Source organism: Ammospiza nelsoni, chromosome 12 (assembly GCF_027579445.1).
Source record: "Ammospiza nelsoni isolate bAmmNel1 chromosome 12, bAmmNel1.pri, whole genome shotgun sequence".
Lineage (NCBI taxonomy): Eukaryota > Metazoa > Chordata > Aves > Passeriformes > Passerellidae > Ammospiza > Ammospiza nelsoni.
This window is the reverse complement of record NC_080644.1, coordinates 8714466-8739903: the sequence shown is the minus strand read 5'-3', so window position 1 is coordinate 8739903 and position 25438 is coordinate 8714466. Positions and strand designations below refer to the sequence as shown.

General features: G+C 51.2%; 1 protein-coding gene across 1 annotated transcript in view; it reads left to right on the top strand.

The window, feature by feature from the left end:
- The window catches only part of JPH2 (junctophilin 2), a 30032-nt gene extending 7501 nt beyond the window's left edge, over positions 1-22531 (top strand). Inside the window, exons 2-6 of the mRNA XM_059480933.1 lie at positions 614-1397; positions 15376-15494; positions 18907-19703; positions 20905-21002; positions 21903-22531. Of these exons, the coding sequence (XP_059336916.1) occupies positions 614-1397; positions 15376-15494; positions 18907-19703; positions 20905-20985 (1781 nt within the window). The 3' untranslated portion in view covers positions 20986-21002; positions 21903-22531. The remainder of the gene's footprint in view (positions 1-613; positions 1398-15375; positions 15495-18906; positions 19704-20904; positions 21003-21902) is intronic.
- The last annotated feature ends 2907 nt before the right edge of the window (positions 22532-25438 follow it).

Below are 25438 nucleotides of genomic sequence, written 5' to 3'. Positions count from 1 at the left end.
ACCATCTGCCCTCTCGAGTTGGGTCTGGAGGAGTGGGGTTGTGCTTTCTGGGGCAGAGCTGAAGGAACCCCACACAGAGCTGCTTCTCTCCTCCCTTTTTTGCCCATCTCTTTGTGCAGTATGGCACAAACCTTGGGAACTCAGAGAAGCCATATGTCACCACCAAGGAGATGTCGCTTCGGGATTAGGGCAGTCAGTGGACATGTGGGATCCTGACTCAGGGGTCTAGAAGTGGTCCTGGCAGCCTGCAAGGGACAGGCTCAAAGGGACTGTCACCAAGCCAAGGGCAGATGTGCCAGTGCAGCTCACATGCCCACTTGGGACTGCTGCCACCCTCTGCACAGCCCAAACTCCACCCCTGGGGGCTGCCTCCCTCTGCCTTCTCCGGATGAAAATCCAGATCCCGTACAGTAAGTGGGTCTGCAAAGTGTCCCCCGGTGCCTCAGTCCCTTTGCAATGAGCTGCCACCCACCAGCAGAGCCTCTTGTGCTGCCGTCCCCTGCTCCCTGGGCACTGATGCTTTGCATGCCTGGGCTCAGCACAGCCCCGCATCTCATCTCCCTTGGCTGTGCCAGGCCCGAGGCGCTTTCTCACGCTGTCTTGTCTCCCTCAGGCACGTACCAGGGCCAGTTCACCAACGGCATGCGGCACGGCTACGGCGTGCGCCAGAGCGTGCCCTACGGCATGGCCTCGGTGGTGCGCTCCCCTCTGCGCACCTCGCTGTCCTCCCTGCGCAGCGAGCACAGCAACGGCACCCTGCCGCAGCAGGACTCGCCCGCCGCCAACGCCGAGAGCCTGCCCCTCTCGCCCACCATCACCCGCGGCGGCTTCGCCCTCAGCCTCTACGCGGACGCCGAGGCCGCCAAGGCCAAGAAGGGCGGGCTCTTCCGCAGGGGCTCCTTGCTGGGCAAGCTGAAGAAGTCCGAGTCCAAGTCGTCCCTGGCCAGCCAGAAGAGCCGAGTCAGCTTCCTCAAGAGCGAGAGCGGGATCAGCTCGGCCGCCAGCGATGCCACCTCCACCGTCAGCCTGGGCGAGGGCGCCGAGGGCGAGGAGTACACCCCGTTCGAGTCCGACATCGACGCCACCACCACCGAGACCTACATGGGCGAGTGGAAGAACGACAAACGCGCCGGCTTCGGCGTCAGCGAGCGCTCCAGCGGGCTCAAGTACGAGGGCGAGTGGCTGGACAACCTGCGGCACGGCTACGGCTGCACCACGCTGCCCGACGGCAAGAAGGAGGAGGGCAAGTACCGCCACAACGTCCTGGTCAAGGGCATGAAGAAGCGGGTGATACCCCTCAAGAGCGCCAAGATCCGGCAGAAGGTGGACAGGAGCGTGGAGGGGGCTCAGAGGGCAGCGGCCATTGCCCGGCAGAAGTCGGAGATTGCGGCATCCAGGTGGGTGCTTGGAGCTCCAGTACGCAGGTTCCTGTGGGGATGGTCCCATCCCATGTGTTCAGGAGCTGTCCTTTTTCTCATCCCCTCTCCTGTTCCCCTGCAGCCCTGGTCCAGAGGGGAGGTGCTGGACTGCAGGAGTTGTTACCAGCCCTGGCACTCAGCAGGATGGGGAGCATCCAGGCTGCTCCTTGATGCTGCTGTCAGAGCTGCTGGGCATTGATGGGGCAGCCTGAGAAATAGAGGGTTTGGTGGTGATAAATCCAACAGGCTCATGAGCAGCCAGACAAACTGGGGCTGCAGCAGAACACAGTTTGGCCCTGGAGCCCCCAGTGTGGCTCTCGGGGAAGTTTGTGGGATGCACGAGTGTTGTCAATTTTAGCAGCTGAGTGTAATTGCTCCACTGTCCCTCCTGGGATGGAGGAGAGAGGAAATAAGAGTGGCTTCAGGGTCTGCTTGAAAAGGGCACGGGAAATTCTCCTCCTCCAGCTCACATCCCTGCCTGTGTCCGAGCTGTGTTGGCAGCACATTCCCCCTGCAGCATTCCTGCCAGTCTCAGAGCTGACCTGGCAGAGATCAGAGATCTGGGAGCCTTCGCTCCTTTCCTCTTCCTTGGGGAAATGTGGTTGTAACAGTGCTTGAGGTTTCACCTGACCTCACCAAGAAAACCTCACCCTGCACAGGCTTTGCTTAGCTGCTGGGCAGTGGCTGAGACTTCATGGCTGTCCTGTCTCACTCCTTTTAATTCCTGTTTAATTATCAGTTACTTCATTATCAACCAGAGGAAGGAGGACACCTATTCCCAAACTCCATTCCACTCCTTGCAGACACTCCTTGCACTTTACTCTCCTGGCAGACATTACTTCTTCAAACTTTAGTGGGGAGCACAGTTGATTTTTTTTTTTTTTTAATCGAAACCCAGTTGCTTCAGGGACTGGTGGAGAAAACCCAGCAGGATTGCAAGTGAAGCTCCATGCAGGGCCAGCTAGGATAAAAATAACAGGCTGGGGTGGCGTGGGGCCCTGGATCCTTCTGGCAGGGCAGGCTCAGCCCAACACCAGCTTTGCCGTGCCCGGGGAAGAGCGTGTGCCTGTGGTGTGAATAAGGAGGCTGGAGCTGCAAACACTGCTCCTCAAGAGCTTGGCTGGTTTACACAAACCTCTTTTTATTATACACTATTTACACTTTGGATCAAAAGCAGCTCTGCAGTGTTTTCAGTCAGGGGTTGGAATGCGCCCGCTGCCCTGGCCAGGGACTGCATCCCTCCCCAGTGCAGCCAGGGAATAATTTCCTATTAAGGAAACTTTGGAGCTGGAGGAAATAAGACATGGAAGGAAGCTGATTTCCTCCAGGGAGCCCTCAGGCAGCAGCCCCTGCAGTGGTGTGGCTGCTGGGCAGGGAAGGAATTGTTGTGCTGGCTGGCAGTGTGGAACCCCTGGTTCCTGCTGTCCTGTTCCTGCAGCACAGCTTCCAGCTGAGCTGGACCTGCTGGGAGAGGGGAATTCAGGCTGTCTGTCCTGTAAACTTTAACTCAGCACTGCCATCAGTGTTTATTCCTGGTGTATCTTGCTCAGGGCAGAGCTGCTCTCTCTACCTGTAAATCCAACTCATGCTCTCCTCCCTCCTCCTTTCACCTCAGATTTGGGGTAGAGAGTAAATCTACATAATTTTTCCTGGAGAAAATCCTTAGTTTGAACCCCAGCTCTGCCACAACTTTTGCTTTGTCCTTGATCCTTGCCTCAATTTCCACACCCAGGGCAGAGTAATTGCAGACAGATTGTGAAAATGGATTATTACAGTTTATAGAAGGCCTGCACTATCATTAGCATTGCCTGAGCTCATAACTGTGAGGTGGAGCTTTTTAGAGGGAGCATTCATGTTTCTTCTCAGATGGCAGTGTGTACCTTACCCAAAAAAAATGCCTTTGAGGCTACACCCATCCTTTCCTGGGGAGGATATGACATTTTATTTATTACTAGACACTAATTATCAGGACACAGCAGGTGAGCTGTGTGAATTCCCAGCTACCTCTGCACACCTGTGCTGTTGTACATGGATGTTTGAGTTTCATTTGCTTGTGGCACTCGGGGAACCCCTTGCAGAACTAAACTGCTGTAGCATCCAGCCTCCTGCTGTCTGGGGGTGAAATGCCAGTGGAAGGTCAGATTTCTCCCTTTTGCACCATAAAAGGCTCTTTAGGGATAGAAATTCCGAGGAAAACAAGACCAAGCACTGGAAGCTGCCTGGGCCAGTTGCACTGCAGGAATCCCAGGCATGTGCTGAGCCCTGGGGTGCAGGGCTGGGGCTGGCAGCACTGAGGGGTGCCCTGCTGGGAGCTTTGGGCAGGAGAGCAGTGAACCATGGTCAGTGCAGTCACCAAAGCTCCCATGCTGTGTTCTGAGGGTGTGTGAGGCACCAGGCTGCTTCACAGCTCCTGTCCCAGTGCTGTTTCACTTTGGAATTCCAGCCAGGGCTGTGGGCAGTGCCAGCTACTGCCTGTCCTGCTGCCTCTGCAGCGCTGCCCTGGCCTCCCCTGCTCCCTCCTGAATCCTCCTGGGCTGGCAATCCAGCTGTGCAAGAAGCTGAGGACATCATCTCACTGTCAGCTGAGAGAACAGCTCTGTTTTTCATTATTTCAGTGGAAATCATTTGGCATGGGGCAGCCCATCCAGGTCAGCCAGCTTCACCCCATGCAAAGCCCATTGGTGCTGCTCAGATGTTGGGTATAAACCCTGGGCATGTCCCTCAGCAGCTCTGGGGCTCAGCTGGAGGGATGGAGGTGATGGAAGCTGGAGTGTGAATCCTCACCCAGGAGAAAAGGCATCTTGGAATGCAGCCTCTGTGGCAGCTGGCACAAGGCTTTTCTCCTGCCCAGGGGTGGCCAGGGATGGATGTGGGGTTAACACACAACACACACCATGAGGGTTCATTGCCCTGCCCTGCACTGCTGGTGCTGCAGGACTTGCCCTGCTGTCATCCCAAGGGACTCCTGTCAGAGCTGGGACCTGGCTGTTCCTGCAGTGCCAGGTGAGGGCACCTGCTCTGTCACACCCTTCCCCTTCCTTCACTCCATCCTGACTGGCACTCCTTTGAAAATAATTTGGGGTGGATGGGAAGCACAGGGAGAGCCTGGGATCACAGCTGGGGCTTCACCTCCTGTGAGATGAAGTAGACAAACTGGCTGCAGGACTGTGAGGAGGGGACAGCTGCCACCAGGCCATGAGTGAGCTGGTTCAAAGCCATGCTGAGGTGTGAAAGAGCTGCCCTGCTTTCTGGGCACATGGGCTGGTACTGAATAGGGTGCTCTGTACTCCAGGTACTTGCTGCTCCTTGTGCCTGGGGAGCAATTTGCCTGTCAGGTGGGGAGGATGGTCCCACAGAATACAGGGAGAAGAAGCATGAAAATAGTTGGATTTCATCTCTTCAGAACAGATTAAAATAAAATTCAATAAAATAAAGTAAGAGGAAGGGCAGAATTGTCTGCAGGGGGAACCTTTGATTTTTGAAAGCTGTGTGCTCAGTAGCTGGGCAGCTTTTACAGGGGTTTTCCTTCTCTCTGGTGCTTTTTAAGGACAAAATGAGTGTAAATACTGCAAATCCCACCTCTGTCCCATTGCAGCAGTATCTGACGTGGTGTGCTTCTGCACATGCTTGTGCTTCCCAGTGACTTGGACCAAAATCAATGGAGGGACTTGGCCATGTGTCCTGCAAGGCACGGGTCTGGCCAAGCTCTGAGATCCTTTGAAGGGTGCCTGTCCTGGCAGGAACACCTCAATACATCTGCTGGATGTCACGGGATCAGTAGAAAAGCAAGATATTCGAGGCTATAATGGCTGCTGTGCTTCACCAGTTTGTGCTCATGTTCTGGTTTATAGCCCCTGTGTGGTTTATACCCGGAGAGTACAATTACAAGTGAATACATTTTGGATTTATTTTTGTTTAAATGTAATGTGAGCAGATATCTGTAGGAATTTCTGTATTCTGTTCTGAAGTGTGGGGCATCAATTCCTGATTCAGTGGGGTTTGCTCACTAGGATGGGCCTGGGTTGTGTGGAAGCACAACAGAGCTCCAGTGTAAGGCATTACACAGGTATCTGCAGGAATTTCTATATTCTCTTCTGAAGTGTGGGGAATCAATTCCTGATTCAGTGGGGTTTGCTCATTAGGGTGAGCCTGGGCTCTGTGGAAGCACAACATTACATTGATGTGGCTTCCCTGCCACCAGCACATGGGCATTGCTCAGTGTGAGCTGTTGCCTGGTTTTGAAGCCCAAGTTAGTTTTCTATCCATACCCATACTTTGGGGCACATCTTAGCTCTCCCTTCAAACAACAAGAGCCCTTGGCAGCTCCTGTATCACTTTCCAAGGCTGTTGTGCCTGGCTGCGCTCCCAGCAGGGCTGTCTCCCTGCTCTCAGCATTTGCAGGCTGCGTGGCCGGGCAGAGCGAGCGTCTCCCTGGGGAACGTGGTGCAAATGACGTCCCAAAATCGCTGCAGTCAGCACGGGCTCCTGACTAAATAAGGGCAGGCAGAGCAGGGCTTTATCAGCGTGGCCTGAGTGTGACAGCTGAGAGCTGGGGCTGGGGCAGCCCACGCCGCTCCCACTGGGAAGGTGCTTTATTTGGCACAGCTCTGCTCTCGTCCCCTCTGCTCTTGGGGGTTTAGGCTGCTGGTGGGGAAAGCGGGCAACCAAAAGGATATCTTCCCCAGACACCTCTTTGGTGAGGGGTACTGTGTGTCCAGTGCAGTGCTGGGCTGGTGGGCACAGTGGTCTTGGTGCTCCTGGGGCTGACAGCACAGCTCAGCTTCCCCTGAGGCCAGATTTCAGACTGGGATTTTAAGTCTGTTGAATCAGACTTGGGGTTTGCTCTAAAAAGGTAAAAGGATTTTTTTAAATGTGCTTTTAGCCAGAGGCACAGGCATTAGACACCTCAGGAGTTCAGCACATTCCCAGACCTTTAGGTCTAAAGCCAGAGGAGGGCAGGATGCTCATGGCCACCCTGTGAGAATGGGCAGCAGCAGCACCATGGCTCAGGACAGCCCTGCCAGGACAGGAGGGAGCAACTGAGCCTCCTGTGCTCTCCCAGCCTCACAATCTCTGCTCCAGGACTCCACGGCTCTGAGGAAGAATGGGTGTGTAATTAAGAAGCAGCAGCAGGCAGGGACACAAGAGTTGTGAGCAGCATTTCTGCAGACACAAGAATTGTGAGCAGCATTTCTGCAGACACCAAAGATCCCAAATGTCACCCTGAGCTCTCATGGGGCTTAAATGACAAGTGCATGAAGGTGCAGGGGGACCAAGGACTCACCTCCCCATGGGGTGCAGTGGAAGGATCACTTCTAGCAAAGTCCAACCACAGCTGGAGGCAGTGGAATGGCCTGAGCTGAGCACAGCTCCTTGATGCTGGGTATTCTGGCTGCTCCAGGAATTCTAATTGCCTCACAGCCCCCAGAATGGGAATCTGCATCCTGGAACTTCCATGGACAGGGTTCAGAGAGTCAGTGGACAGGAGCAAGGGCAGCCACGTGGCTCTCTGCTATAACTGAGTGCCAGGACACAGCATTGAGGGGATGCTCCTCAGTGCTGCTGTCCCAGTAAAGATGTTTCTCACAGAGCTTGGTGTGTTTATAAAGAGGATAATCCTGTTTCATCACCCTTGCTTAATAGAAACCCAGTTGCTGGCATCTATTTCTGCACCAGCTGAAGCCCAGGGCTGGGACTCTTTCTGTGTGGCACATCAGTCTCCAGCTCTGCAGAAATATTGCTGTTTTCAAACCTGTGCCTAATCTTCATTCCACTGGAGCCATGCAGGGAGAGGGTTTGGGTGAATTCTTCTCTGTTCCTGATCTGGTGTGGCCATGGGGACAGCATGGCTGTCCTGTCTCACTCCTTTTAATTCCTCTTTAATTATCAGTTACTTCGTTATCAGTCAGAGGAGGGAGATAAGCAAGGGGGACACCTATTCCCAAACCCCATTCCACTCCTTGGAGAAACCCCCACTTTACTGCCCTTGTGGCCATTTCTTCTCCAAACTTTAGTGGGGAGCACAATTGATTTTTTTTTAAATCAAAGCCCAGTTGCTTCAGGGACTGGTGGAGAAAACCAGAACTCTGGGGTCCAGAGCCAGGATCAGACACCCACCCCAGCTGCAAGACACCCACAGTGTGTCCCCCCACAAAGGGAGGCTGTGTGTGAGGCTGGAGGGATTCAGTGTCACTGGGTGAGTGATGCTGTGATGCCTTCACCCCCTTCTTGCAGCCCTCTCCCAGAACAGCCTCATCCAGGCTGCCTGCAGCTCCAGCACTGACACATTTTTGGCCCACTGTGCTCCTTGCACGGGATGTGCTCTGACTCCAGAGGAGGGAGCATGGCTTTATCTGCTTTCCACCCACCTCACATGAATTTCCTCAGGCACTCTCATGCCTTATTAGGGTAAGAGGGAACATGCATTTTCAGTAGCTCCAAGGAGGAGGCATCTGCTGGACAGCACACATCTTTCCCCAGGGCTTCCTGGGTTATCAGGGTTGAGGCAAGGGAGGCTCTGTCTTGCAGGGATCCCCTCAAGAGCAGCAGAGATGGGATGGCAGGATGTCAGACCTGGGGATGGGTACAGTTCAGATAGCCAGCCAGGCAGGGAAAGTGGAATTAATGGGCTGTTCATTCTGACCTTGTGGGAAGTCCTTATCTCAACTGCTTACAAACACAGAGAGGGAAAAATGAAGTGCGACTTTAATCTGCAAAAATGACTGTGGAAAATGATAGCATCTCGTTCAATTGATCTGCTGCTGTGTGGAACAAGAGGGCTCTGACTCCCATCCAAATGCTTGCAGGGGCTTTGAAATCATTGGATTCAGCCATGCTTTGCTCAGAGATTATCCTCATTTCAGTGGAATGTGAAATAGCCTTATCTTGAAAAAGAAATAATATTTAAGTAACATGTCCAATTTACATAGAAAGCCTGTGATGCAGAAACCCTCCCTTCTCCTGGAGGAGGGGCATCTTTGTCAGCTTATCCTGGTGCTGAGCCAGAGCCCTTTGGCTTTCTCAGTTCAAGTTTTTTCATTTTGCTCCTGCAGAGCCTGATGATTCCTCACTGAGGGCTGGCAGGGACCTGGGTGCTCTGAGCAGCTTTGGGTACAGGTGCATGGGAGCTGCAGGCACTGGAGCCTGGGACGTGGGCTGGTGCCCTCCCAGCTCCCAGCTCCATCTCTTCTTTTTCCTGGGCCTCAGATCTGTGAACCTCAACTCAAGAGACCTACAGGACTTGAGAACATTAAATTTTGATAATTAATTGAGGTTTTGGACAAATGCAGGATTTTAAGAAATATGCCTTTATTTCCTAAAAAAAAATAAAAATCTGCTTTTGTTTTTTTGACTGGAAAAATCCCCCACAAAACAAATACAGCAGTTCCTCACTCTTTTGGTTTGGATTACTGAAATCTGAAAAACATTTGATTTAAAAGTTGCTAAGACTTTTGGTTGAAAAAACCAACAATCTTAGAGTGAAAACACAGACTTTTCCACCCATTCTAATGCTGGTGGATCTGGCAATCTGGTAAAGCACACTCCTCTTATGGATGGAAAGGCTGAAGGACCCTGATTGCACATGTGCTGTAAAGATGTTTTGGTGCACTGTTCAGTGGGATAACCCAGCTCCTTTCATCTTGCAGTAGTACCTAATTAAATCAGGGTCCCCAGGGCATTTGCTGAGCCCCTTTGGTGAGGGTGTTCTGGAAGCTGGAATAAATCACTGGCATTTGGGCATAGCCCCAAGGCTGTACTGCTGTCAGGGACCTGCTCCTGCTCCTTGGGGTTACGCTCAATCTGCACCCAGAGCAGCAGAGTGGCCCTGAAAACCAGGGGGAGAAGAGGGTCCAGCTGGCAGCTGCAAATCCCCTTTTTCCCAAAAATATCTCTGTGGATGCTCTCACAAGCTGCTCCCAGCCTGGCTGTGCTGATGACAGGCTCCAGCAGGGCCAGGAGCTGCCTGTCCTGCCCGTGGTGCAGTGTCCCTGGGTCAGGGTGCCATCCTGGTGCCAGCAGCCCTTTGAGCTGGCAGGCTCTGGCTCGCTCTGCTCCCTTTGTAGCCAGCTCTGGGCAGCTGCTGGCTGCATCCTGGGGCTGTGGGGGACACAGAGAGCAGCTGTGAGCTGTGCCAGCCCCACGGGCTCCTCACAGGGTAGCACAGCCAGGTCCTGCTGACCACTGCCCACCTCGTCATGCTCAGATCTTGGGGCACTAGGGCTGGCAGAGACTGATGGGGCAGATCCTCCTGTCCGTGGGGCTGGGATGAGTAGGTTGTCCTCTCATTGAAGACAGCTGCAGATCTGTCTGCTGAAAGATTAATATCACTTTAACTGTTCCAAAGGGAAGTATCCCTCAGTGAAAGATGCAAGTGGCTCAGAGCTATTTACAGCTGAGGATAACATTTCGGTATTTTAAAAATTCACCAAGTAATCATAAAGGCTGAGCTTGTTAGGTGGCAGGGAGTTCTGCCAGGCCTTTTCTGTGCTCCTAAAGCACTGCACAGAAAAGGATGCTTTTTTGTGGGCTGAATGGGCTGGTCGTGCCCTTTCTGTGGAAGGAAGGAGAAAAGATCTGATTTATCCAGCCTGGGCATGTACAAAGTGCTACCACTTCTGTGTAAGTGCTGGTACTGAGAGGGAAAAGCCTGGGGCATCTCATGAGCTGCTCTGCAAAGTCAGGATGGTTTCTCTTTTTGGCTTTCTGCTTCAGTAGTACGGAGGTGTTTCCTTTAGGATGCAAGTTGTGTTGATTTATGCTTATTTCACAATTTAGATCACACCTTGCAGGTGCAGAGCCTGTATTATAAAGCTCAGGCACCCCAGAGGTGTCAGAGTGGAAGTAGAGTGGGTACATACACTCCATGTGATGTAGTAATGAAGCAGAAAGAGCAAAAGGAACATGAATGGTGCAGCTGTCTGTCAGGGCAGGACAGCCATAGGATGGGATGGATGGGTTTGACTGAGGGCAGGGAAAGTGGCATGAGAGGTGGACTGAAGAGGGAATTTCAGTCCTGTAGGCTGGTTACAGGCAAATGAGGGTAGCAGAGTTTTGCTGGTACCTGTGTGCATGTGGAGGCAGAGGGAGAGACACAAAGGAGATGGTTTGGGACTGAGCAGGAAGAAAGAAGCTTCAGCTAGAGAGGTGACACAAGTATGAAGATGGTGTGTCAAATGGAGAAGCCAAAAAGTTCTGTCCTAGTCAGGATGTAGAATCATAGAATTCTGGAAAGGACCTTTAAATGTCATCCAGTCCCAGTCCCAGCCCCAGCCCAGGTGTGTGCTGTCAGGTCTGTGTCCCCTTGCCCTCCATGATGTGAGCACAGAAGGGACCATGTTGCCATTAACAAAAAGACTTCTTGAGCTTTCCCTTGATCCCTTCTGAGTGCTGCAAACATTCCTACCAAGACAAACAATTGCTTTAAGTTTCTTCAGAAGGACAAAACAATTCCTGCTGGATGCTGGAGCAGGGATTTGGCTGGGAGTGGAACAGCCAGTTTCCAGGAGAGGAGAGTTCAGCAGAAGACTCTTCCTAGAACTGACTCATTAATTACTTTTGCTTAATGGTCTTCCAGACAGCTCCTAATATCAAGAATGGCAAGAATCATAGAATGGGTTGGGCTGGAGGGGTGTTCAGTTGGCCCTTGCTTAGGGTTTGCTGAATCAATGGGAGAATGGGGACCCTGGAGAAGGAAGGGCAGCACTGGACAGGTCTGACATTCCCCCAGTAAGCAAATGTGAGGGCATAGAGCTGAACTCTTTCCCTGTTTCTAGCTGCAAGGTCATTGCTGCATCTTCAGGCACCCCAGCCCTGTCTGGTATTTGCAGTATTCCCTGCTAATTCCAGTTTCATTTGCAGTCTAATCCAATGTGGATGTGCAAAACCACAGAAACTGTCCAAAGAGCCGGGGTGCTGCTGGGGCTGGGCCTCACCTGTTAGCGCGGTGCTGAGCTGCGGCTTGTGTGTCCCTGGGGGATTTCAGCAGCACTTGGAGGAATGATCCAGGCAGTGTTTCTGGGACATGGCCAGGAAGGACAGGAGTGGTGCTCTGTCCTGCACTAGCACAAAAACGATTAGAGCATTAGAGCCATGCCAGAGGAGCAAATAAAGCAGCAGATGCATTTAACCCTCCCGTCATGCTGGGGTGTGAAGCCCGCCCAGCAGCTGCTGTGACCCAGCCGGGAGGCAGTGGCAGCAGGGCTGGGACAGGGGCTGCAGACATTGCCCACATGCCTCCCCTCAGCTCGGCTCCGAGCTGCTGCTCCTCCTTGCAAAGAATTCACTGGAGCTATTTTTATCAGCACTGCCCAGGGAGATGGCTCAGGGTGCAGTTGGGAAGTGCTCATCCTGGCAGCGCTGCCTTTGGGACAGGGAGCACTGGTGTGGGTTTGTACAGGTCCCTCTTTGTGTTTATTTCCTCCAGCTGGATGTGTTTATTGTTCGTGGCTCATTTTCCAGTGCTGCCTTGAAAAGGGTCTTTTGGATTCTGCTGCTGGCTGCTCTAAAGCCCCTGGGTCTGTGTTTCAGTTCCTGCTGAGCTTCTCTATCTCCAGACTTTCTCCTCTGCTGGTTTTTGCAGGGGCTGTTTACTGCACAGTTACTGGGAGCTAACAACACAACAGCAGCAAATAAAAATGTGTGGCCCTGATTAAGTGTGCCTGAATAGCATCAAATTTATCAAGGCTGGTATTTCCTTTTTGTGAAAGCTCATTTTGCTTTTTGAGAAGATTGTAACCTTGGAAGAGATTTTTCTTCTTGCACGTTTCACTTCTGGGGTTTGAAATCACCTTCCTGACACCCTCAAACCTCCCTGGGCTTTTTCTTTCCTTAGCTCCTGCTCCTGGCAGACCACAGGCTGTGGGATGGGACAGGCTGTTGTGCTGCATGCACTGGGCTCTCCCAGGGTGGCTGGCATTTGTCTCCTGCTTTGCTGCCAGGGCCAAGTTTTCCTCTGTGCTGAGCTCCAAGGCTCTGCCAGCCACACAGATAAATCATAAATTCAGGGATACTCGAGGCCAGCTAGAAGTTATTGTTATGGCTGGACCCTTTTCTCTAGGCTGGGCTTTGTCACAGTGCCACTAAACCCTCAGTGTAGGTTTTTTTGGAGGGCTGCAAACAGCACTGCATCCCTTGGTGCCCTGGACATGTGCGGCTCAGCCAGGGAAAATGAACTTCAGACACCATGCCATGTCTCTGAAAGCCAAATATTCCTCACCTGGCTGCTGCCAGATAAATGATGTCAGCAACAGAGGGACCCAGCACAGGTCGGCATCCCACATCGGCATCCCTGCAGGGGCCAGGCTGGCTGGCAGAGCAGTGCTCTCTTGGGATGCTGACAGGGGTGATGTGTGATCTGCTGGAGGTGCCAGATTTGAAAGGGCAGCTGTGTTGACAATAGTCCCCCCAAATCAAACACCTCTGGATGACTTTGCAAGCAGAGGGACAGCAGCAGAGGTCAGCCATGTCCCATGGACTGAGAGCTGCCGTGGGGCAGTGCAGGATGCCAAAGCTGTGCTGCTCAGCTTCTTGTCACCACTCTGTATGAGCAGCCCAGGAGCTGCCCCAGAGTGTCCCTGCCCTCACAGCCCTCCTTGCAGAGCCCTGCTACTCTTGGGCCTGTGGTGTCTCACAGCAATGGCTCAGCTCCCCACCTCCCACAGCATCCTCAGTGCAGCCTCTGCAACCCAGGCTGGATCTTCTTGGTCTTGCCATCTCTCCTGCAGGAATTGGGAGCTGCCTCAGCCTGCAGCATCTCCAGGCACCAAGGGATGCAGTGCTGCTCACAGCCCTCCACAAGAGAGCCCTGTTCTCTTGTGTTGTCCCCAGGTGCTGAGAGAGAGCTGAGCATGCAGGAGCCATCTGCACCCTCTTGGTGACATGTCCAGCTCTGTCCTTACTAGTGAGAGCAGACCCCCATCTAGTGCACTTCCAGATTACTTCTTTGGGACTCCTTTGAGGAAAGCACTTGCCGGGAGCTGCCTGCTGCTCCCCCAGCTGGGGCCAGCTGGGTGATTGTCTGCCTGGGAATCGGTCAGGATAGCATCTGCCTGGCTCAGAGAGCAACTGAAAGGGAGAATTTTATCTCTTGATGGTGAATCCTATCCTCCAGGAGCAGCAGGACAAAGGCAGAGCCTGGAGCACGTCCTGCCAGGATGAAGAGCTGGATCCTGCCTTGGAAAGCCTCTGGCCTGGGGCTGGCGCCAGGCAGGCTGTGTGCCCCAGGCTCAGCACACCCAGCCCACTCTGATCCCCCAGGCATGGAGAGTACACACACATTCCCCTTGGCCCCTGCCAGATTATAGTGGAATTAATCACACTGATTATATTGCTACCAAAAAAGGAGGTGCTTTCTCTGTTCAGAACTGGCTCAGACCCCCTGCTTGCAAGCAGCAGCCTAAAAATGCTGTTTTCCGCCTCATCGTGTCTCTGGGTTTTTCAGGAGCTGTAATAATTTTGGATAAAAAGACCAAGAATGACTGCAATCCCAGGCAGCTCACCCTGCAGAGAAAGCAGGGAGATAACATGTGAGTGTGGGCAGGGAGGTGAATCATGGCTCCAGCAGAGTGGGATGTCATCCCAGGGAGGGACAGGCTGAGCCACAGCAGCTCTGCACCCTCTTCTCTATCCCAGGGCCCTGAGAAGAGTTTTTGGCCCCTTGTCAAGTCACACTGTTGCCTGTATCAGTTGGGATTGATGTCCTGCTTTCAGTTCTTTCCCTGCAGTTACTCAGAATGGCATATATGTGTATCTTCTCCCTTGAAAGGGTCTCAGAACAGCATTTCTATCATCTTTTCATTGCACCTGTTGAGTATTCAAACTTCAGCTTGTCTTGTCTGCCTACTGCATCTCAGTTTAATGGGAAGGAATCAATCCTCATTTCATGACTAACAGCCCAAAAATTCCTCTGGAGTGTTTTCACTGCAGGAATGAGAACTGCATCTTTCCTCCTTTTTTGTCCTAAAACATGACCAGATACCAACCTGCATCTGAAAAGGGCTCATCAGACCACATTAAAGGTTGTAATTTATGGTGAATTGGAGTTTGAGGAATGCTAACTACTTATCACACAAAAATATGTGGATTTGTACATGAAATGGGGAATATGGGGAGCCTCAGAAAATCTGACAGTGAGAGCACAGGGAAGGCAGCTCTCAGTACAACCTGAGTGCAACAAAGCAGTTGAATATACTGTTCTTCACCCGTCCTGATGTTTAAGGTGCAAGGTTGCTGTTTGAAGTCAGCTCCTTCCCAGCCTGTGAGCAGCTGGGCTGTAAAGCCATCCCTGCTTTTAGCAGGAAGATCACAGGGCCCCGAACATGAGGCATGTGAGGAATATGACAGCCGGCCAGTAGAATAACTCCCATAGCCTGCAGCCCTGAGGAGCAAGGAGATGTGCTGGGAAGGAGTGGAAAGGACTCAGAGAGCCAAGCTGAGAGGGAGACAATAGCTCTGGTGAGACCAGCCTGTCAGGCTGCAGTGAGTAAAGGAGCCCCTGGACAAGCCATGTTGTTTGCTGGAGAGCTACAAGAGAGAAATTTCTGGGAAAACCCATCTGGTGGGCTGAGCAGGGGCACACTGCCTCTGGTGAGGTGCAGCAGCTCAGGGCTGGTGACACACAGAGGAGTTCAGCCACCAACCATGCCTGTGTGATGCCTTGCTCATTCCTCTGAGAGCACAGCAATGAGCCCATTCTGCTGCCTCACTGCAATGTGTGAACATGCTCACATTTACAAATACACCTGCCCTGTTCCCTGTGTGCAGCCTTTCCACCTTACCCTTGAGCAGCTGGGCCCCTTCCATGCTGAAAATCTGCTCTTCTCTCCCTGAGTGCAGAGTTTTGGGTCATGAGGGCAAATTTTGAGTGCTGATGCAGTTGTGGTGGCAGCCAGGGTTTGCTGTGTGGTGGGATGACCTTGGCTCAGAGGGTGCTCACTGTTCTCCCCTCTTCTCTCTGCAGGACGGCTCATGCCAAGGCCAAGGCTGAAGGCTCTGAGCAGGCAGCTCAGGCAGCCAACAACGAATCAGGCATAGCCAGAATGATGGCCAGGGAGCTCTCCCCAGACTTCTACCAGCCAGGTAGGATCAGAGGCATCTTCCAAGAGGGGTCTTCCAATTTCCACGGAGAATCTGTTCAAGTGCTTCACCCACTTAATAACTCCACAAAATGCTCTCCTGTCTATCCTAAATCCTCTTGTGCTCTACAGCCAGCCCCTTGTCCTGGGTGATTTGCTGTCCTCCTGACACCGCTGTTTTACTCACTGTGGTTCCATAGCCTAGAGGAAAACCCCACAGTTTCTCAGCTCCTCATGTTTTTCCATACACTGAAGCCCTCAGAACAGCAGGCAGGACAGGCAGCAAGCTCGGGGCTATCTGCAGCTCTCCTGTAGATACATCCCTTGTGGCTTTTTCTTGGAACAGTGTTGCACATTAACTCACAAACCCACATCCTGTGGGGCCTCAAAACAATCAGCCTCTGCTAATTATGGGCCATAATATCCTATAAGAAAGCACCTCGTACGAAATACTATTTTCCTGTTTCTCTATTAATTTGCTAGTATCACTGGTAATTATTTGGCTGGTAAACACTTGGGAGGTTCCTTCTGTGGGACCAAGCACTGAGGATTGGTAGATGAGAAGTGCCATATTAAAATCAGCATTGTGAATGCCATTACTTTTTCCTGGACTGAGTTAGGGAGAGATATATTCTTCCTGGGAAACTTTCCTTTACAGAGAGGGAAGGTAATAAAAGAGCAAAAAATAAAATTCCAAGTGCCTATGTTTTCATCCTGTCTTTCTTATTTTCTGTATTTATTGCCTGGAGTGAGTGTCCCATGGTTACTGAGGCAAGATGACAAGGGACTATCACAGTAGTAAAACTGGGGGTAGAAGCCAAAGGTTGACTTGTGCTCAGCAAAACCTGACACCTGCCCCTGCTCTGATTTCGGTGTCTCTTCATCTCCTGTACCACTCCCAGCACAGGGCACACAGTGGGAAATGGGAACAACTCAGAGCTGGTGCCTGGTGGGGAGAGTCATGCTGACAGATTTTCCTAAATTTCCCATTCTCTTGCCTTGTCCTGCATCTATGAGCTGGGGAAATGCTGTGCTGGAGGGCTGCCTCTTCCTCCCCAGCACCCAGCAAGGCCTGTTGGAGCTGGCTTTGAGTGGGGAAACACCAGATCACCCGGGCATGGGCATGAGCCAGCCCATGGCACTTCCTTTAACAATGGTTAAATGTTGCTTGATCCTCACATAAGCCCCCCAGCTGCCACTCACAGCTCTACATTCACCCTTTGCACACTGGGGTATTTATAGAACAGAAACAAAGGAAACTGGAATCCCTGTGGGGAGGTTTTGGACATCTATTTTTTCCACCCATGGCAATTGAATGAGACAATTGAAACAGTCCCTGTAAAACACTTGGGGCAGCCTGACCTCCACTCCTGGCTCCTCAGGTGCTGGATCCACTTGCTGCTGTTATGTAGGGCCTCACTTGGGTCCTGGCCTCTCTCAAGCTCCTGATGTATTTTATTCTTCTATGATTCTATTAAACCTCTAAATTCCCAAAGTGCACTAGGATATATCTCTTCTCACACAGTTGCACCATCCAGGAACAAACAGACAGTAGTCCAGCCTTGGATTTTGCTAGGACTGAGAGCTGCTGCTTACACAGCCAGGAGGGCCCAGCTGTGTTTGGTAGCTGTGTTTCTCCCTGCTGTCCTGGCAGATTGACTGGGCTGTGTCTGGCACAGGCAATCCTGCTCAGCAAGCCCCATATCCCTAACAACTGTTGAGCCCTGAATTTCAGGGTATCGTCCCTGGTAACTTAGAGAAGGATGTAAGCCATAACCTTGCTAAAATGTGCTGGAAGATGAAGGTGGGGAGCTAAGGGTGTGCCCTCCAGGCAGTTGGGGGTTTTTGTGTTGTAAATTATTCAGGAGGAGAAGAAAGCAGCAGGAGAGAGCAAGGAGCCTGGAGCTGCAGGCAGCCTATTTTGAGGAGTCTGAACAACTGTTGAAATGGCTTCCAAATAACTCAGTTGCAGCCAGAAATAAATGGCCCTGAATGGGTCATCTGCTGACTGACAGGAGTGTGCAGGCAGAGCAGAGCAGCTGAAATCAGTGCCCTCCTTTTCCCCACTGCCCCTCCAAGTGGAGGCATTGCCTGAATGGACAGGAGGTAGCAGTCATATCATATGCAAATCATACCACTGACTTATGAGAGTAAAAGGAGCACTGAGCCAAATTTCCCAACCAGACTCGGGTCTGCATCAGTCCTTGAGATGGAGGAGATGAGGGGAGAGACCTTAAGGCAGCCAGAGGCAGTGTGGCTCCAGGATCTACAGTATCATTTAGGAGCACAGAGCAAGCCCTCATCAGCATCACTGCAGTTCAGCAGAATGAGGCCAGAGCAGGGGCTTTGTTTTCAAAGAAACTGCTCTGCAATCTCACACTGCACAGGAGGAGCACGATGCTCTTCTTGTCCTCACTTGCTATGAGCATCAGGGTGATGTGTGGGGACCCTTCTCCCAGCACATCTCAGCATGTGGAGCACTGTGGAGGGTTGTTATTCCACATAATATTCCCAGTTCTTTAGTGATCCATTTTGGTGGATATCTTCAGTGTCAGGCCCTGTCTGAACTCCCCTGGCCCAGGCTGGGCTGCAATTTGTAATACAGTTAATAAGAAGTAAAGATTTAATGATAGGTGAAAAAATGAAGTAAGGCAATGTTCTAGGAAGTCACAAGTCAGTGTGTGAGATGAGACCAAAATGAAATCTGAAGCCCTGAGTCACCTTTCGCGATGGTGCCAGGTAATTTTGCTGCTGTTGTGGAGCTCAGGGTAGACAAGAGGGCTGTATAACTTCGAACCCTGTTCCATATATAAAAAACATACTTTTCCCATCATGATGGATGGCACATAGATAATTTGGGGACCCTTCCTTTCCCGATGACACTGGTCATCCTGTATATCATGTGAAGTTACCAGGCTATTTGACACTGTGGAAGCCACATTGAAGAGTTTCCTAACCATTAAATAGAAAAATAAACTATGTTCATTGGATGCTGTATCCTCCTTAGCCCCAGCATGGCCCATCTGTGTGACCATATGAAGCTGGGGCACAGATTTTCATTGCTTCATTATTTAACCTTATCTGCAGCTTCTGCCTGCTCCTTCAGCTCTTCCCAACTGAACAGTTGGGAATAAGGCTTGGAGGAGTCCACGATAAGGAGCCCACAATAAGGCTTGGAGCCTTCAGGAGTTCCTAAATGAAATTCCTAGAGGAAGTTCCAAGAGGAAGTTCCTCCTGGCAGCAGGGTCTGGTTTGGGAGTTCCTCCTCTCCCAGACTCCGGCCTGGGCCCTTGCACCATGGTTCCCAAACCCATTGCTGCTGGGGGCACGGCTGCCAAAGCCATGATGGTGCCATGGCACTGGGGTATGCCGCTGTCCTTTGTTCCATAGTGACTCCTCACACATTCTCTCCACAGGCCCCGAGTACCAGAAGCGGAAGCTGCTGCAGGAGATCATCGAGAACGCCGAGCACACGGTCAACATGGAGGAGGAGGCGCCACGGCCCGAGGCCGCCCCGCCGCCCCCCACGCCGCCCGAGAGCCCCCAGCTCCACGATCAGGAGGAGCCGCAGCCCCGCGCCAGCCCGGCACCCAGCCCTGCCGCCACCCCTCCCGAGGCCAAGCGGGCCAAGGCGGCTCCCCGGCAGGACGGGGCCCTGCGGCCGGGCAGCTGGGCCGAGGCGGGCGGGAGGGCGGGCGATGGCAGCCCAGCACCCTCTGAGGGCGAGGGCCGGCCGGCCTCGCGGGGCCGCGGCCGTGCTGCCGAGCAGATGGAGATCGGGCCGCTGCAGCGCATGGCGCGCGAGCCCGACGTCGAGCACTTCAAGGGCTACCACAGCTACGCCGTGCGGACGTCACCGGTGACCCCCGCCACGGACTATGAGGAAGAGCAGTTCCCCGAGAATGAGCCGCCCTCCCCGGAGCCCCGAGGGGAGCCCCAGCGCCGGGGGGGCACCCCTGGCCCGCCACAGGGCCGCGAGGAGAAGCCATCGGCGGTGGCGGGGGCCAAGCCGGAGCCGCCTCGGGCCAAGGAGCCGCAGCAGCAGCAGCGCCCCAGCCCTGAGCGCAGGGCCCTGGGCCGGGCCGAGCCCGTGGCCGACAGGAAGACTGAGGCCAGGGCACCGGGCCGGACCGAGCCCAAGGCAGGGGCCAAGCGCGGCCCGGCCCAGGCGGCGGCAGTGGTGGCAGCACAGAAGGCGGAGGAGTGTGAAGAGGTGACGTGGGGCATCTCTGGGAACCTCCTGGGAGCCATTTTGCCTTTCCTTTACTGTTGCCCATGAGGTCTGGCAGGACCCAGAGAGATGCAGACCCCCCGGGCCTGCCTCGTCCTCCCCAGCACCCAGCAAGGCCTGTTGGAGCTGACTTTGAATGGGGAAACACCAGAGCACCCAAGCACAGGCATGAGCCAGCCCATGGCACTTCAGAGCTTGGGGCTGTGGTGATGGAGGCTCTTTTTAGGATCCTAAAGCCCACTAGAGAAGTGTTGGCATCCCCATCTCCTGCCGCCTTCCCAGCCTGCCCTGCCTGGATGCTTGCCCTGACATTCATAACCTTCCTGTTTTGACCTCCCCTCTTTACCTTTCAGAGAAGCTGTATTTCAAAACTTGTACAAAAGCAGGCATCTTCCAATTAATTTTATCCACTTTTCTCACCCTCTTTTCCCTCCCCATTACCAACCAACTTGGATGTGAAAGTTTTGGGGAAAAAAAACAGGAAGAGCTCAAGTGTGTTTCTTTTTTACCCATTACTTTTTTTTTGCTGTAGGGGCACCTCATGAGTTGAACTGTGGTGTTGAATCACCAGCCAATTTCCCAGGTTTAAAATATAGTCACTGAAACTTAATTTTGCTCTTAGCAAATACAGCTGGAATCCCAGACATTTTATTAGCCCTCTGAGTCCCATCTTGAAGTCCTTTGGACGTGAATGATTCCAATGTGACTTTAGAAAAGCACAGCTTGGAAATACTTTGGTCTGAAATTACAGCAATCTCACATGGTTTCATTTGTTGGGGTTTGGAAATAGATGATCTTCAAGGTCCCCTTCCAAACCAAAGCATTTTATGATTCTATGATATTAAAAATGACAAGTTTACAAACACAGGCAATGTGGATGCAGAAGGGAGTTGGGAGGAGCAGCCTGACATGGGACCAGGAGTTCATGTTCCTGTGGTCAGGGTCTCCTTTAATCTAATTTAGCTGCAAAAGAAGCCTGATTTAACATCCTTCAAATGAATTTGCAGGGAAGTAGGAATAGGAGAGGATAAACATTCCACTAGTTTGAAATTCAGGCTGGTTGTTAAATGCCAGATTTCAGTGCATTGGGAGGGGGTGATCGTGGTATTTTTGAGCAGCAGAATCAAGCTATGTCTGTCTGGAGCTGTGCTGTGTAATGCTCTGGTTTGGGTTTTTCTTTCAGGGACCTAACACAATCGTGATCTGCATGGTCATCTTACTGAACATTGGTCTGGCCATCCTATTTGTACATTTTTTGACATGATGAGCCTCTTGAACAAGGTAAGAAGCAGAAAGAGATTTTACCCTCAATTTGTAGATGTCACTGGATGTTTTAAGGTTGACTCACTTTTCAGAAATGTCAAAAAATTATTGCATTAAATTATTTCATAATTTCATATATTTTCCCAAAATTAAGAACTGTGTGGGTGGAATACAGTCCCACCATATAGGTTTGCCTTCCCAGTACCATGGGCATGTTTCATGGAGTGAGAATTCCATTGCAAGAGTGTGTGATGTTAAATTTGAAATTTGTTTGCTGCAAATGCTTCAAGAAACACTTTCAATTTGCTATTTCAACATGGCTGCTCCCAGGTAACTTGTGCATTACATTATTTCTTGGCACTCAGACCAGCAAGATGCAAGAACACATAAAAAATGTGAAACTGTGAAAACTACAGCTCTAATTGCACCACTACTAGTTCTGCAGCAGTTAATTAATTGTTTTACTAAAGATAAAGATGAATCAAGATGTGTGTGAGACTGGAGCTTGCTCAGGTCTTCCACTTGAATTGGGATAAGGGTTTACATTTGGATTTGGTGGCAATAAAACCTTGGGAGGTTTCTCGTGCCTGTGGTACTCCCACAGACAGGAAAGTGTCCTGAGCTTGCACAGGACTTGTCTTGGGCTCAAATATTTCAAACAAAATCTGCCTTCAAAGCTGAACCTGGCCCTTGAGCCTCATGTGAACACAAGAGACACTTCTAAGTCCCTGTGAGAATATTGGGCTGCTTTCCCAGGACCTCCTTGGGGACAAAACTGCTCTGCTGGGCACTGCTTTCTGTCATGTTTTTAGTCTCACTCAGCCTGCCCAGGTGGAAGCTTTGCAGGCAGCTGTGGTAAAGTGTTGGTCATGTGTTTTGCTGTCCCTTGACTTTCCCATTTATCTGTGTCTGGGACAGGTGTCGCTGCTGGTGGAGACCTCAGACCTTGGCGGGGATTAAAGCTCAGCCACCTGGAAACACCTAAGAGGAGGACTTGAGATCCCAAGGTTGCACTGCAAACATCAACCTTAAATGAGAGTGTCTGAAGATCAATTCAGTTTCCTGCTCCCAGGCTGTGGCTGGCCTCTGCTATCTACCAAGGAAAAGCCAGGGTTTCTGCACTGTGGTCTCCTCTTCTTTGTATAAAATAGCAGTTGCCTTAAATTATTCTCACCAAAGCCATCAACTGTCCTGCCATGCCAAGGATGAGGGATTTATCTGTAGCTGTAGGAAAATGAGTGAGAAGGTCTCATACGTGCACACTGATGTGTTTTGTAGCTCCCTTGGTTGACTCAGTGTCAGAGATTTTCCAGAGATTGTCATCCATGGCATGGAGATGAAGCAATCCAGCAAGCAGAATGACTCATGAGAGCTGCGCCGTGGCTCGGGGTGGACGGCACTGCTCTCCGTGCTTGGAAGTCATCCAGAGGGATGAACAAAAAGTCTTTCCCCTGTCACCTGGCATCATTTTCCATGTATGGAGGACTGAGAGGGGGAGCAAGTTGAAATTGGGCTTGTTGAAGTGTGACCCGAGTCCTGCCCATGGATGGGGCTGCGGGGTGGGGGGTGAGGGACTGGTGGATCCAAGGCTGTTGGTGCCTGTGGGGGTGCTCTGGGTGGAGATGGGGTCTCTTTTGAGACCAGGCACCATCCAAGCACTCTCCTGCCACCAACAATGCTCTGCACAGAAGCAGCTTGCAGTGGGTTGCTTCCCACTGTAATGGGAAAGGCAGTAGGTGTGCTGAATTTGTCCCTTTACCCCTTTTTTCTATGAAAATGTTGTGAGTTACAGTGAAAAGGAGGGTCTTGCTGAAAATGCCTCTGTACACCTGCAGGTTCCTCCCCTTGGTGTGCCAGGCTGTGGGGAGGGGTCCTGGCCTCTCATTGCACCCAACACACAGATTTTCCAGCAGAGGATGCAGGGTGGCTATCATGGGAGAGGTTACCTTATTCCTGAAAGAAAAAAGGTGCAGAGATGTGAGTGACTGAAGTGTAATTTGGCTGTTGGGCTCAGAAATATGCAGCAGCCAGGCTGTCAGCAGTGGCAGAGAACAGTGGGGCAGTGTAGCTGTTGCTGGTGTGTGCAAGGCTGAGAGGCCTGGGCAATTTGCACCCATTTTCCCAAAGCTGTGACAGGGAGTGACCTTTGGAAGGAGATTTTTCCACCATGATCTGCTCTGATCCTTAGCAGTGCGAGCTTAGAAAGTCGGCACAGATGAAGTTACAGTTTAGTGTGAGGCTGAGTGCTTGGACATGTTTCTTCCTTCTTTTAAGAGCAATGTGTATTTTCTATCCCTTTTTAAGATAATAAGAGATGTTATTTATAGTTGGTTGTGCACCTCTGTGTATCCTGAAGTCCCACAGCACAGGACTGGGTGGGAAAACTTTGTTGGACTGGAAAGAATGGGGAAATGATAGTTAAGGGAAAAAACAGATGCCCAGTCTGCTTCAAAGGTCAATCTGAAAGGATTTCAGAGACAGAGTGGCAGACACACAGGGGTTTACACTCACTGGAGACATGGGGCAAAACCTACCTAATTTATCTACTCTAGTTATGGCATAAGAGAGTGAGAATAATTCAGTACTTTTCTTTGTGAACCAAGTCTATTTTTTAACCTTATTGAGCTCAGGAACATTGCCACAGTAGCAAATATGTGGTATTAAGTGTGGGAGAAGTGAATGTGATCCTTTCCTAAAGCCATGTGGCTGTACCAGTCCTGAGAAAGCTGTGCAGCATCATCTACACTTCCACAGAGCATAGTTTAGTAGCAGTTTGCTTCTTTTATTTTTTTTTCTTTCCTTAAATATAAATGTATTGCAAACCCCAGGCTCTGCTGCCTTTAATGTTTTGTCTCCATTTGCTGGCATTCACTTGCCAACTCTGCAGTTTCAATATCCCAACTGCTTTTATTCACCACCAAGACAATTTCCATTGAGAGACCTGAGGGGCTTTTATTTATCACTAAGCACAAAAATGAATCTTTTTAAACAGTGCTAAGATAATTCCTTCCCCCCTCCTATTTTTTATGCATGTGATATGCACTCAGTAATGTGCTTTCCTCCTTCTGAGAAAAGTAGGTAGATTTGCTTTTATGTGACGTATAACTATATCCATATTGCACTGAGATATGGATATAAACACATAGAGAGAGAGCCCCTTAGGGATTTCATTTTCTTAGATGCAAAATACCAGATTTACCTCAAACTGCATGCTTTCAAAACTGACTAGGATTTTGTGTTATACTTTTCAGGTCTTACAAAGATGCAGATACCTTTCACTCTTCACACAAAAATACCTTCATCACAGATTTTGCTAGCTGTTTACTACAATCTGTGTACTACTGTCCAGAGTTTTCTGTCGGTTGTTCTGCTGGATTATGTGCAATAATAAACAGTTATCTGCTCACTCTATCCATGTGGATTTTTGCAGGGGAATCTCCAAGTTTCTTTCCATGGTGGCACATTCACTCTAGTTTTAAAGCAGAGAGTAATGCAGAATTTCACTAGTGGCATCTGGATGCTTTTTAGCTTTTTCTCAATTATCCATTTCAAAAATTTGCATTTTTTAATTGATGGGGGTACTTAGCAAAGAGAGTTGTTTCCACTAAATGCTTTTAGGCAGCCTTTAAGGACCCTGCAACTCTCCGAGCACACTCCATGTGCTCCCATGGTGCTGGCCTTGGGCAGGGCTTGCACAGGGCCAGGAGGGAAGGCAGCTCACTGTCCCAGAGCCTGCCCAGGCCATGCACATGGCTGCTGACACGTCTTTTTGCTGCCTCCCAACCCCAGGGCTGCTGCCAGGCTCATGCTGAGCTGTGCAACACTGGCTGCTCCCCCTGGCTTTGGGGAGGGGTGATTCTCCACTGTGCCCCAGCCTCTCACTCAGCCTCTGGAGACAGCCTGGGTGAGGAAAGCCAGGCACGAGGCAGAGGGAAATGGCAGCTGGGTGATTTATGGGGGAGGATGGATGAGCAGAGGCCAGCACCAGCCTGGGCATCAGGGCCCTGAGGAATCCAGAGTAGCCAAAACCTCCAATCCTTTTTCTATTTCTGGAGCGTCTCACATGAGCAAAGCCAGACTGTGCAGGGAGGCTGGGGGGACACAGGCTCAGCTGGAGTGCTGCTTCTGTGGGTGTGAGGGGTCTCATGGCAGATGATTTCATGCTCTGGTAGAGACTGAAGGAGCTGAGTTTGATGAAATAATGGCTTTATTCTCCTCTGCTCTTCCTTCTTTATGGTATGGAAGGAACCAGCTACATCTCATTCATCAGTCAGGGGCAGCAGGGTAACTGGAGCCTTGTGCACCTCATAAATCTCAGGCTGATGAATGGAGCAGGTCCTTGGCTCATGTGTTACAGAGGGAGTAGGGAGGGAGGTGGGTCTGCTGCTAAAGCAATGACACATTGCTTTAAAAGTATTAATAAAGGTAAAACAAAATGTCTGTAGCTTCCCCAA